The 13,514-nt window shown below is 50.1% G+C and overlaps 1 protein-coding gene across 2 annotated transcripts in view; it reads left to right on the forward strand.

Annotated features, from left to right (window-relative positions):
* The first annotated feature begins 8,652 nt into the window (after nucleotides 1-8,652).
* Nucleotides 8,653-13,514, forward strand: part of vwa1 (von Willebrand factor A domain containing 1) — a 47,545-nt gene continuing 42,683 nt past the window's right edge. The window contains exon 1 of one of the 2 annotated variants that reach the window (XM_072586502.1): nucleotides 8,653-8,985. In XM_072586502.1, the coding sequence (XP_072442603.1) occupies nucleotides 8,880-8,985 (106 nt within the window). In that variant the 5' untranslated portion in view covers nucleotides 8,653-8,879. The remainder of the gene's footprint in view (nucleotides 8,986-13,514) is intronic. The other variant, XM_072586501.1, reaches the window with a different exon arrangement.

Consider the following 13,514-nt stretch of genomic DNA (forward strand, 5'->3'; position numbering starts at 1 on the left):
CCCAGGATCGAAAGTTCAGATCCAAACAAGTGTCATAACCAGGATGCAAGCATAGGTACACAATGGATGAATCAGGAGTGTAGTAGTCAAGAATGCATTGTCTCTCTGTCTCTCTCTCTTTCAGACACGCATAGACTTACACAATTACACAAATAAACAAACATTGACAAACAGATACATGTGCATACAGGCACTTCAGCTACATGTGATTGTAGGGACAGGATTATATAGAACAACAAACTCTTTCTGCAATTGGTCATTGCTAATGCATTCTCTCATTTTTTTGCAATACAGATAAAGCACTATCTTTTAGTTGTGGTGGTAACATGCCAGGGATTAGGTGGGGCAGCCAACTAGAGCACTAGTTCAATTGTGTTACTTGCTTTGAATTCCAGCCAAAGAATCTGAAGTGGAAAGTTTCCTTTCCTTAATGGAAAAGAGTTTGATTCTTTCACCCCTATTCCCAGTGGATTTGAAGCCAAAGTCTAAAAATGGCCAGAAATATAGAATTATTAATGTCAGGAGTTGGAAAAGACAGAAGCTGCATTGGGCGCAAATGCAGAGAATTAATGTTTCTCAGGAAAGCGTTTGTCTATCACCCCATTCTCAATTTGCAAGATTGATTGCAGTAAGTACGACGATTATGGGATGTGCAACATGGTGGCCTTCCCTGGTATTCACACCCATAAGATTTATAATTGTAAAATGTCATTCCCACAAAAATGTTTCACCAATCAAGTGAATGAAGTTCATTGCTGCTGAGTTCTGGCCAGAGGCGAAGGATTATTAACCCACACGGATACAACATTTTACAAGATGCAAAGAGAAAGAGCAACATACTGCAGATACTGGAAATCTGAAATAAAAACAGATTAGGATGAAAACACTCAGTGGCGTCAGTGAAGAGAAGCATCTGTGGAGTGAGGTTGTCAATTCAGGTCAAAGAGTGAGTGTGAGCATGAACATATACTCAGAGAAGAAATGACCTAAAAACATGATACAACAGCACATGCACGGTGCAGCCCGCATTAATGGAACTATCTGAAAGACATACTTGGAAATAGTTTCTCAATTTGAGTGAATCACCTTCCCCAACCTAAAAACACTAACATGGATCTCTGTGTGATTCATTTTTCACCATCGTTGCTTCAGTTGTTGTTTTGGTTCAGCCAGGACAAAAAGGTTGTTGGTTCAAACCAAGGCTAGGGGATTTATCCTCATAAACTGGATTGTTTACTTAGGGTTGAAAATGTGTTGCTGGAAAAGCGCAGCAGGTCAGGCAGCATCCAAGGAGCGGGAGAATCGACGTTTCGGGCATGAGCCCTTCTTCAGAAAAGAGTTCCCAGTAAAGGGATATTGGAGCAGACAGTATAAACAGGTTCGGATGATCTTGTTGGACTTGACATTCCTGAAGAAGGGCTCATGCCCGAAATGTCGATTCTCCTGCTCCTTGGATGCTGCCTGACCTGCTGCACTTTTCCAGCAACACATTTTCAGCTCTGATCTCCAGCATCTGTAGTCCTCACTTTCTCCTGTTTACTTACGGTGCCATCATGTTGTTGAGATATTGCATTGAAACTTGTGTTTCAGACATTCAGGAGAGTTCTAAAGGCTTCATGGGACTGTGTATGGAATGGGGAATTTCTGTTGCTTGGTCAACCACTAAAGATTCTAACATGCCTGTGTCAGCATGAAATCAGACCAGCCACTAAAACAGTACTACTACAATAATATTTCTACTACAGTACTCTGAAGCATTGAAAAAAATGGCAAGGAACTTCCCTCAATCCTGAGACCTACCACATCATACAGCAGCAGGGAGATGGAAAATGAAGTGGTGGATGATTTCAAAAGGAAATTGGATGAGCTTTTGAAAAATGGGTTGGCTAGTGAGGGGAGTGGGACTGATTGGAGTTGATGGGCTGACTGGCCTCCTTCAGAGGTATAATGACTCTGTGACCATGTGAGGGTGGCTCAAGACCTTGATTCTTGATTGGATTTATCGCCAGTTCTAGACATTCAGTGAACATCAACTCTAGCACATACCCTCACCCATGCATTTCTCAACATACACTCACCCCCCACACACATCCCCATTTAGATACACATTTGCTTCCGTCAATACAATAACTGCCCCCAGCAGACTATTATATGCTCATTGCACTCTGGAACGGTTGCCGCTTTTTACATCCCTGTTGGAATTTTTGCTGTGATTGTTTGATTGAGACTAAAATAGCCCCAAGTCAATGACATTTTTAAACACGCTATACAGGGCAAGAATGGTAGAAGTTGCAAATAAATAAAGTTCAAAGGTTTATTTTTGCTGAACTTCAACTTGTATATTTAATTTGTAGTGCAGGTGTTTGAGTTGTGAACAAAGTAGGCGGATGTGACAGATTGAGCTATAAATACATCATATTTAGACATGGCTTCCTGCTCCTCCACTGTGCAATTAATAATAGTACAGCCTGAAATGTCTATCCATGAATGTGGGACAGAGGAAGCAGATTTCATTCAAGAGAAGTCTTTGAATACTTTTTCATGAGCATCCCATTAAATATCATAGCAAACATAGTGGCCTCAGTTTGAGAACTGACTTTGCCCCATGGTTACTGTGGGGAAAGAGTCCACTTGCACTTGGCATAGACTAGGACATTCACAGTCTCAAAGCCACATGGAAATTATACCACAGTAAAAGGTGAATGATGAGCGAGGGTGTGTGGATTTACATCATCACAAATAATCCAAAATGTGGGGAATGGGGGTTTGGAGTAAACTGTAGCAATTGTTCTATGGAATCATTCGCAGTTCATGGTGGGCTGTGTTATACAGATGCCATTAGGATATCTCATAGTTCATATACTGATGACAAAGACATGCCTAATGCTCATTGTATTCTTTGCCCAGTGAACTGAGTTCTCATAATGCACAGCATTCAGGAAATGAACTGCAAAGTGTTCACATAATCACAGGGTACAAAGTACTCTAACTTGTGCTAAAGAGAATTCACTTTTTGAATTTAAATAAAGGAGTCTTTTCATTAAACTCTTCAGTCAGTTAGCTCTGAGTGTTCACTGAAGCATAACAAAATTGACAGAATGGAGGAGAGGTAGATGAAAGTGCTTGAATTAGAGCAAGCCCTGTTCCTTCACCATCTTTACATTCGTCAATAGTGTGTCCTCCTACTTGACAAGGCTCTGTCCAGTTCCTTTCAAATAAAACAGTTCCTTTCATATAAAACAGGGTGTGTGGAAAAAAGCAAGTTAACAAATGCACCTGTGTCAAATATTCAGATGCCAACACATTAATTCTTGATATTAATAGAGCTTATTTTGAAATGCTTTGGTAGCCTAAAGGTTGTGTAATGGGTATGCCCTGATTGAGACTGAATCGCATTAAACTTTTGCCAATGTAAAGAAATTTTCCAGCTCTAGCACATACCCTCACCCATCTCAACATACCCTCATCCCCCACACACATCCCCATTTAGATACACATTTGCTGCTGTCAATACAATAACTGCCCCCAGCTAACTATTATATGCTCATTGCACTCTGAAATGGTTGCTGCAGAATAAAAGGAAATTAATGCAAATCCTCTTTAAAAGGTGACAAGATTAATTCAGATATGATAGAACCATGACTTTGACACCAATGACAAGAAAGGTGCTTGAGGAAATCACTAATCCAGAACTTGCGTGTTGCTGAAAAGAAGAGACATGTGATTAAAGCTTTTTCTCATGCACTCATCTGGACAGAATTGCAAGAATAGCAAATCTCAAAAGTAACAACAACTTATGCTACATCAGAGGGGTATTAAGTGGAATCTGATCCATTGCAATGGAGAATGTACCAGGCAATGCTTGTCCCTCAAGTTTTGTCTAATTAAAAAGGCACAATGTGTGGACACATTCTTTCTGTTTGCAACAGTATACAGTTAATAGTAGGGTCGGGGAGAGCAATACCCCAACAAAGAGACTTCGGGGTGCAGGTGCATAGTTCCTTGAAAGGGGAGTCACAGGTAGACAGGGTGGTGAAGAAGACATTTGGCCCCTTGCCCTCATTGGTCAATACATTGAGTGTAGGCATTGGAATGTTATGCTAGGTCTGTACAGGATACTGATGAGGCCACTTTTGGAATTCTGCATTCAATTCTGGTCGCCCTGCTGTCAGAAAGATGTGGTTAAACTTGAGACGGTGCAGAAAAGATTTACAAGGATGTTGCTGGGATTGGAGGGTTTCAGCTATAGGGAGAGGCTGAATAGGCTTGGGTTATTTTCTCTGGAGTGTCAGAAGTTGAGGGGTGACCTTACAGAGGTTTATATAATCATGAGGGGCATGGATAAGGTGAATAACCAAGGTCTTTTCCCAGGGAAAGGAAGGCCAAAATTAGAGAAAAAAGGTTTAAGATGGGAGGGGAAAGATTTAAAAGGTACCTGCAGGGCAATGTTTTTATGCAGAGACTGGTGTGTGTATGGAATGAGCTCCCAGAAGAAGTGATAGAGGCTGATACAGTCACAACATTTGAAATGCATCTGAATGCGTACATGAATAGGAAGGGTCTAGTGGGATATGGGCCAAATGTTGGCAAAAAGGACCAGATCAATTTCAGATATTTGATCAGCTTGGGCAAGTTGGATGAAGAGTCTGTTTTCATGTTGTATGATTCGATGAATGAGCCCATGGTGTATCTTCAAGCAAATAATAGTCACATTGCAAGCCTGAATGATAATCGTAAGTTGATTATTAATGCATTATTTGAACAATTGGGATTGTTTAGCATGTGCTGTCCAATACGAAATCACACCTAATGTTAGACACTAGCTTCTGAGTTTTACAAACACAAGCTGGTTGAGTACAGTCAGTATTCTATCTCTTGCAAACAACCAACAACACATGTCTCTTTTTCAGCATTATTCTAACACATGTGGGATAATTTGGATTAGAGGAACATTCAATTGATATCTTACAAACCTTATTGTGTTCTCTAAACAAGTACAAAGATGGCAGATGAGAGAAGATTGGTTGGTAGTCTCCCTAGACATCCAAAAAGATTTTAAGGCATTGTACAAGAGTTTTGTCTACAAAATTAACTCCTCTGGTATTAAAGATAATACATTGAGCTAGACTGAGAGCTGGCAGACAGGCCAGAAGCAGAAAATAGTTTCAATAAATTTGGATCTGTTAGAGACCCATCATTAGTGGGATTCTGCAGGGATCAGTGTTCAGACTATTGCTCCGTACTATTTTTACTAGTAATCCAAATGTAGGTGACATTATCTCTGAATTTGCAAATAATGCTGATCTTTATGTGAATTCAGACTGTAGACAATTCTTAATGTCTTCAGGCACGTCTTAACATTTTGGGAGATTGATCTGGCAAGAAACATTTATTTTGGAAAGTGGCTTATTTCACATGAGAGCAGAGCAAACACTGAGCACACATTTAGCCTTCAGGGAAAAGCATTAAGGATGAGCAAGAAAGAAAGAGTCCTTCGCTTTCAAATGCAACGATATATGAACAATGCCAAGAACTGTTAGCTGCTTTGAGTAAGGTGTTGAAATACATTCCTTGGAGAATTGATTATAAATGAGAAGACATGCTATTTTGTCCTTGTACATTACTTTGGCCAAGATGGTTTCGGAATGTCATACCTAGTTTTGAGCAGTAGGTGATATTGATACTTTGGAAAGTGTGTAGAGGAGGGTCACAGGACAAATTCCCAGTATAAAACATCTTAGTGATCAAGATGGGTTAGAACTGTACATTTTGGAAAACTCCATACTTTGGAGGTGTAGAGTTACAGGTGATCTGCTTGAAGTTTATCAAATAATGAAGTGAATTGATTATATTCTACTAACAGCTTCTAGTGAAATAGATGAGGGAGGACCAGGAGTCAGAGTTTGTTGTAGAAGGTTGAATCAGAATTTTAAGTGAAAGGTCAAATTGAAGTTAATTGTCAGGAGGAGGTTCATTTCCCAGAGAATAGTGACTCTCCAGAATGAGCTGCTAAATTAGGCAGCAGGCAATAACTCATTTAATTCCTTCAAGTAGGATCTTGACCTTGTTCTCATGAAAAATGCAGACACTGCAGGATGTCCAGGGTCACAGTGGTCTCCTGGATTGGCTTCAATCGTCTCAGAGAACTTGAGAGGAATTTTCCTGGTTTTGTTTCCCCAAGTTAGCCCTGCCTTTCTCTGCTTTTTGCTTGCCTCTCCATATGGTTTTGTAAGAGATATTATATTATATAACTAATATATACACAAGGTAACACAATTGTGTGGACTATTGGGTGTTTACCTGTGGTTCATTACTCATAAGTTTATATAGCCCTTCTAAAGTCTAATTTCTTTGGCTCAGTTTCCATCCTGATTGTTTATTTGTGGAATAATCTTTTAAGCTGTTGTCAATTATTTATACAGTGAAATCCTTGAAGATTCCTCTATCCCAACAGAAATAACTTGCTTAACAATTTCCTGTTTTTTTCAGAAAAAAAACTTTGCTGTTCCCTTCTGTATCTTTACAGAGGCAGTAATATCCTGACTGTATCCATAACTTCAGCCTGAGGTTTTGCCAGTATTCACTGCAGTAATCATGCAATCTCTTTAGATATGTATTCTGCCCTTCCTTTAATGGAACCGAGTATTTTTTTTTAAACTGGATCCAAGCAACCTGTTGATGGATTGATAAAATACATTCACTCAATCTCTGATTCACAGTTCCAGCCAGCACACACTGCAATCCCAAAATCACTTCCCACATCAACATTCTAAGTGCTCAAATGGGAAGTCCTCTCTTCCAATACAAGGAGGTAAGAAAGAGACAAAGATACACAACGTCACTCATATTTTTAAACAAAAATCTCCTCATTACTTGTAGCGGGTTCACAGATTACCAAACAAGGTAATGGGTTTTATCATTTGCATGTATCTGGACTTTCTTAATAGCATTTTAATCACCTTTATTTCATGTCAGTGGCCTTTTGTGTGAACATAACTTGTCTTTAAAACATAACCCAAGTACATCCAACTCCTTTTCTAATTCCTTTTGTGGAAAAAAATTGTACAATACAAATTCCCACATGTAGTAAGCACATTACCTTACTGTTCGCTTCCACAAATAATTTCATACTTGGTTCTCTCTGTCAGGAACATCATGCCACCTCAGTCTTCCACCTCTCACACAATATCCATCGACATGTCTGGAAATGAGTTCAAGCCATGTCCCAAGGAGTGGTTCCTGTTTGCATTGAAGTGGGGACAAGTTACACTGAGTATTGGGCCTCAGATTTCATTGAATTGAGAACACAAAGCAGGACAGAAATGCCGGTCATCTGCAGGGGCTTAACCAGTGAATTAGTGTTGGATTTCAGGTCAATTCCTCATTAGTAGCGGCTCTCAAGTATGGGGCTGTGAGAGAGATGGTGACTAGGAGTCATGGACAGTGATCAAGAGGAATAAACTGCTCAGGGAGGTGGAGAGTAGAAAGTGATCAAAAGTCTTCAGCACTACAAACCAGTTTAGTGCTGGTCTCCCACTGTCCTTTGAGCTTTAGTGTGACAACATAGGAACCATGCAGCTGGCTGCACTTGGGCCACAGTAACTTTGTAAAAGGAGATTACAATTGGCAGTAGAGCCTTTGTTTGCATGGTCCAAAGATCTAAGATCAATTTCAATCATTGTCCTTGACACCTCTTTTTCTGGCATTGTCAATGTAGTAGGCAGTGTGTTCTATCATGATGGGCAATGTAGACTTGCAGATGTTGTGCCAATAAATGAACCCTTGAGACTCTCCAGAACAGCAAACTTCTAACTGTTGCATTTAACGTCCAATAAAATCTTCAGATCTCCCTTTGCACACCTTCCCCTCGCTCGAACATTTTTCCATTGCTGTTATGTTACAGTTAATTCGAGAGTTGTTGCACACTCCATACTGAGGCCATATTGATCTATCTAACTCTCTGTTTAAAATGTGTAGGAACCTGCATCATACAGCAATTGGACTGAAAGATTCACTCCTCTAATTCCTGGAATGGGTGAGGTGACAGTTGTTGTTATCTTATGAGGAAAGGCTAGGACAGGTGGGACCTCAATCCATTGGAGTTTCAAAGAATATAAAGCAACCTAAGTGAAACCTGTAAGACCCTGAAGGAACTTGACAGAGTAGATGCTGAAAGGCTATTTCCCCTCATAGGGACACTGTCTAACAATAAGAAGCACCAGGTTTAAGATAGAGATGAGAAAAATTCTTCTCTCTCTCTGAGAATCTTTGGTATTTCTTTCTTCTCCTGAGAAAGGTAGAGGTGGGGGGGGGGGGGTAATTAAATATTTCTAAGGCAGAGTCTTAACCAACAAAGGAGTCCAGGGCTAGACAGGAGGAAGTGTGAGACAATGGAAGCCACAATAAGGATTGGCTATCCAATGGAGGAGTAATATGGAGGGGCCGAATGGCCTAATCCTATTCCGATTTTGTGTTTGCAGCAACTGGGAGTTCTAAATGTTGTTGAAGGTGTAAGGAAGTGAGGGCGTTGGGCTATGGGAGACCTTAGTTTTCATTTCTGCGGGTGATAAGATGGTTAAACTTTGGGTTTGTTCAAGTTTTGTTTCTCTATTTTGCAGGCACGGTGCCAGGTTCGCGGTGACGCTGTGCCTCGGGTTCAAAACGTGAAATAAATGTACAGAGAGAGAGTCCACCGCAGAGCTCTCTCCTTCTGCCTTCGCTCCAACTCTTCCACCCAACCCCCCTCCCAGTGCACGGGGCGGGAGCAGCTCCATTCGCCGGCACAGCGGCACGGGAAGCCGGCTCCACTTTGAAATGTGCCCCGGGTGGCTCGCACGGTCCCTCGGAGAGTCCAGCGCCGAGGTGCCGCTGGCTGGAGAATGAGCAGAGACCGACAGAATCGGGGGCTGCAAGCCGCCATGCTCCCACTCCGGGGCAGCAGTCTGCAGTCCCTCCTGCTGGCCGCTTGGATCTTCCTGTGCACAGGTGAGCCAGAATGCAAGGGGGGGGGGGGCGGCAGGACCCTGGGGAGGGGTGAAGGGAGGGTGGTTCAAATCTGTCACTTGAGGAAGAAGTTACATTTCAGCAGCTGAAGACAAATCTCAGTAAGATGTCAGGTTTCTCAGTTTCCAAAACTGCAGGGTTTGTGTGTGTAGCTGGAATGGCATTGATGTTATTTATGGCCAGCACCTCAGACCCACTTTGGGGGTAAATTGTTCTCTCTCCAGGGCTGGGCAGGAGAATCCTTGCATCAAGAGTGAACCCCATTCTTCCTCCCGGTCCTGGGTTGGGGGGGGGGGCGAAATCTACACCTGAAATCTCATTCTTGCCAATTTCACTCCTTCTGACCCAGAGACAGATCTTGCTGGAACTCAGGGGAGACGGATTGTGCAAGATGACTTGATTGTTTTGTAAAAGTGTGGATGGTTCAGAGTTTCTCATCACCTGGTGAGGGCTCTTTCTCTTTCTCTCTCTCTCTCTCTCTCTGTCTGGGTTCGAATTCCGTTCAGATCCACAGCCCCAGCTGGGACGGATCGGAAACAGACACGGCTCTGTATGGACTGAGGCATCTCAATGGCTTTCCCGGTTAAAGGAGACAGAATCGTCAGGGAACCAAGTTCCAGTTGTTTCTCTGTCCTCCGCTGGAAGGGGACGGGGGGATGAGAGCGAGACACGGGCCCGGAGGGGGCACTGAGGGGAGAGAGGGACCTGGGGAGGATGGGAGGGCCATGGGGAAGGGAGTTTTGGATGGGAAGGGGCATAGGAGGGAGGGTGATATGGGAGGGAGGGTGGATGAGGGGAGCGAAGATGGGGAGGGGAAGGGGAGAGGGGGGACAAGCGGGAAGGGGAAGGGGGATGGGAGAGGGGAGACATGGGGAGAGGGGAAGGGGAGAGGGGAGACATGGGATCAGGAGAGGGGGGACAAGCGGGCAGGGGAAGGGGAAGGGGAGAGGGGGGACAAGTGGGGAAGGGGAGAGGGGGGACAAGCGGGGAAGGGGAGAGGGGGGACAAGCGGGGAAGGGGAGAGGGGGGACAAGCGGGGAAGGGGAGAGGGGGGACAAGCGGGGAAGGGGAGAGGGGAGACAAGCGGGGAAGGGGAGAGGGCGGACAAGCGGGAAAGGGGAGGGGGAAGGGAAGGGGGGAGGGGAGGGGGAGGGGGAAGGGAAGGGGGGAGGGGAGGGGGAGAGGGGGGACAAGTGGGGAGGAGGGTACAAGCGGGGAGGGGAAGGGGAGAGGGGGACATGGGATGGGGAGAGGGGGGACAAGCGGGAAGGGGAAAGGGAGAGGGGGACATGGAATGGGGAGAGGGGGGACAAGCGGGAAGGGGAAGGGGAGAGGGGGACATGGGATGGGGAGAGGGGGGACAAGCGGGAAGGGGAAGGGGAGAGGGGGACATGGGATGGGGAGAGGGGGGACAAGCGGGAAGGGGAAGGGGAGAGGGGGGCCAAGCGGGATGGGGAGAGGGGGGCCAAGCGGGATGGGGAAGGGGAGAGGGGGGCCAAGCGGGATGGGGAGAGGGGGGACAAGCGGGAAGGGGAGAGGGGCGACATGGGATGGGGAGAGGGGGGAGAAGCGGGAAGGGGAAGGGCAGAGGGGGGACATGGGATGGGGAGAGGGGGGCCAAGCGGGAAGGGGAAGGGGAGAGGGGGGACATGGGATGGGGAGAGGGGGGACAAGCGGGAAGGAGAAGGGGAGAGGGGGGACATGGGATGGGGAGAGGGGGGACAAGCGGGAAGGGGAAGGGGAGACGGGGGACATGGGATGGGGAGAGGGGGGCCAAGCGGGAAGGGGAAGGGGAGAGGGGGGACAAGCGGGAAGGGGAAGGGGAGAGGGGGGACATGGGATGGGGAGAGGGGAGACAAGCGGGAAGGGGAAGGGGAGAGGGGGGACATGGGATGGGGAGAGGGGGGACAAGCGGGATGGGGAGAGGGGGGACAAGCGGGATGGGGAGAGGGGGGACAAGCGGGATGGGGAGAGGGGGGACAAGCGGGATGGGGAGAGGGGGGACAAGCTGGATGGGGAGAGGGGGGGACAAGCGGGAAGGGGAGAGGGGGGGCCAAGCGGGAAGGGGAGAGGGGGGGCCGAGCGGGAAGGAGAAGGGGAGAGGGGGGCCAAGCGGGTGGGGAGAGGGGGGCCGAGCGGGAAGGGGAAGGGGAGAGGGGGGACAAGCGGGAAGGGGAAGGGGAGAGGGGGACATGGGATGGGTAGAGGGGGGACAAGCGGGAAGGGGAAGGGGAGACGGAGGACATGGGATGGGGAGAGGGGGGACAAGCGGGAAGGGGAAGGGGAGAGGGGTGAAATGGGATGGGGAGAGGGGGGACATGGGATGGGGAGAGGGGGGACAAGCGGGAAGGGGAAGGGGAGAGGGGGGACATGGGATGGGGAGAGGGGGGACAAGCGGGAAGGGGAAGGGGAGAGGGGGGGACAAGCGGGATGGGGAGAGGGGGGACAAGCGGGATGGGGAGAGGGGGGACAAGCGGGATGGGGAGAGGGGGGACAAGCGGGATGGGGAGAGGGGGGACAAGCGGGATGGGGAGAGGGGGGACAAGCGGGAAGGGGAGAGGGGGGCCAAGCGGGAAGGAGAAGGGGAGACGGGGGCCAAGCGGGAAGGGGAGAGGGGGGCCAAGCGGGAAGGAGAAGGGGAGAGGGGGGCCAAGCGGGAAGGAGAAGGGGAGAGGGGGGCCAAGCGGGATGGGGAGAGGGGGGCCAAGCGGGAAGGAGAAGGGGAGAGGGAGGCCAAGCGGGGAGGGGGAGGAGAGGGGGAGACAAGCGGGAAGGGGAGGGGGGACACGCGGGAAGGGGGGAGGGGGGACAAGCGGGGAAGGGGGGAGGAGGGACAAGCGGGGAAGGGGGAGGAGGGACAAGCGGGGAAGGGGGGAGGGGGGACAAGCGGGGAAGGGGGGAGGGGGGACAAGCGGGGAAGGGGGGAGGGGGGACAAGCGGGGAAGGGGGGAGGGGGGACAAGCGGGGAAGGGGGGAGGGGGGACAAGCGGGGAAGGGGAGAGGGGGGACAAGCGGGGAAGAGGAGAGGGGGGAGAAGCGGGATGGGGAGAGGGAGGGCCAAGCGGGAAGTGGAAGGTGAGAGGGGGGCAAAGCGGGGAGGGGGGGAGGGGGGACAAGCGGGGAAGGGGAGGGGGGGGACAAGCGGGGAAGGGGAGAGGGGGACAAGCGGGATGGGGAGAGGGGTGGCCAAGTGGGAAGTGGAAGGTGAGAGGGGGGCCAAGCGGGGAATGGGGGAGGGGGGACAAGCAGGGAAGGGGAGAGGGGGGGACAAGCGGGGAAGGGGAGGGGGGGACAAGCGGTATGGGGAGAGGGGAAGCCAAGCGGGAAGTGGAAGGTGAGAGGGGAGCCAAGCGGGGAAGGGGAGAGGGGGACAAGCGGGGAAGGGGAGGGGGGGGACAAGCGGGATGGGGAGAGGGGAGGCCAAGCGGGAAGTGGAAGGTGAGAGGGGAGCCAAGCGGGGAGGGGGGGAGGGGGGACAAGCGGGGAAGGGGAGGGGGGGGACAAGCGGGGAAGGGGAGGGGGGGGGACAAGCGGGGAAGGGGGGGGGAACAAGCGGGGAAGGGGGGGGACAAGCGGGGAAGGCGAGGGGGGGGACAAGCGGGGAAGGCGAGGGGGGGGACAAGCGGGGAAGGGGAGGGGGGGGACAAGCGGGGAAGGGGAGGGGGGGACAAGCGGTATGGGGAGAGGGGAGGCCAAGCGGGAAGTGGAAGGTGAGAGGGGAGCCAAGCGGTGAGGGGGGGAGGGGGGACAAGCGGGGAAGTGGGGGGGGGGGGACAAGCGGGGAAGTGGGGGGGGGGGACAAGCGGGGAAGGGGAGGGGGGGGACAAGCGGGGAAGGGGGGGGGGACAAGCGGGGAAGGGGTGGGGGGGGTACAAGCGGGGAAGGGGGGGGGACAAGCGGGGAAGGGGAGGGGGGGGACAAGCGGGGAAGGGGAGGGGGCGTCAAGCGGGGAAGGGGAGGGACAAGCGGGGAAGGGGAGAGGGGGGACAAGCGGGAAGGGGAAGGGGAGACGGGGGACATGGGATGGGGAGAGGGGGGACAAGCGGGAAGGGGAAGGGGAGAGGGGGGACATGGGATGGGGAGAGAGGGGACAAGCGGGAAGGGGATGGGGAGAGGGGGGACAAGCGGGATGGGGAGAGGGGGGACAAGCGGGATGGGGAGAGGGGGGACAAGCGGGATGGGGAGAGGGGGGACAAGCGGGATGGGGAGAGGGGGGACATGGGATGGGGAGAGGGGGGACAAGCGGGAAGGGGAGAGGGGGGCCAAGCGGGAAGGAGAAGGGGAGACTGGGGCCAAGCGGGAAGGGGAGAGGGGGGCCAAGCGGGAAGGAGAAGGGGAGACGGGGGCCAAGCGGGATGGGGAGAGGGGGGCCAAGCGGGAAGGAGAAGGGGAGAGGGGGGCCAAGCGGGATGGGGAGAGGGGGGCCAAGCGGGAAGGGGAAGGGGAGAGGGAGGCCAAGCGGGGAGGGGGAGGAGAGGGGGAGACAAGCGGGAAGGGGAGGGGGGACACGC

The sequence above is a fragment of the Chiloscyllium punctatum genome, chromosome 16 (genome assembly GCF_047496795.1).
Source record: "Chiloscyllium punctatum isolate Juve2018m chromosome 16, sChiPun1.3, whole genome shotgun sequence".
Taxonomy (NCBI): Eukaryota; Metazoa; Chordata; class Chondrichthyes; order Orectolobiformes; family Hemiscylliidae; genus Chiloscyllium; species Chiloscyllium punctatum.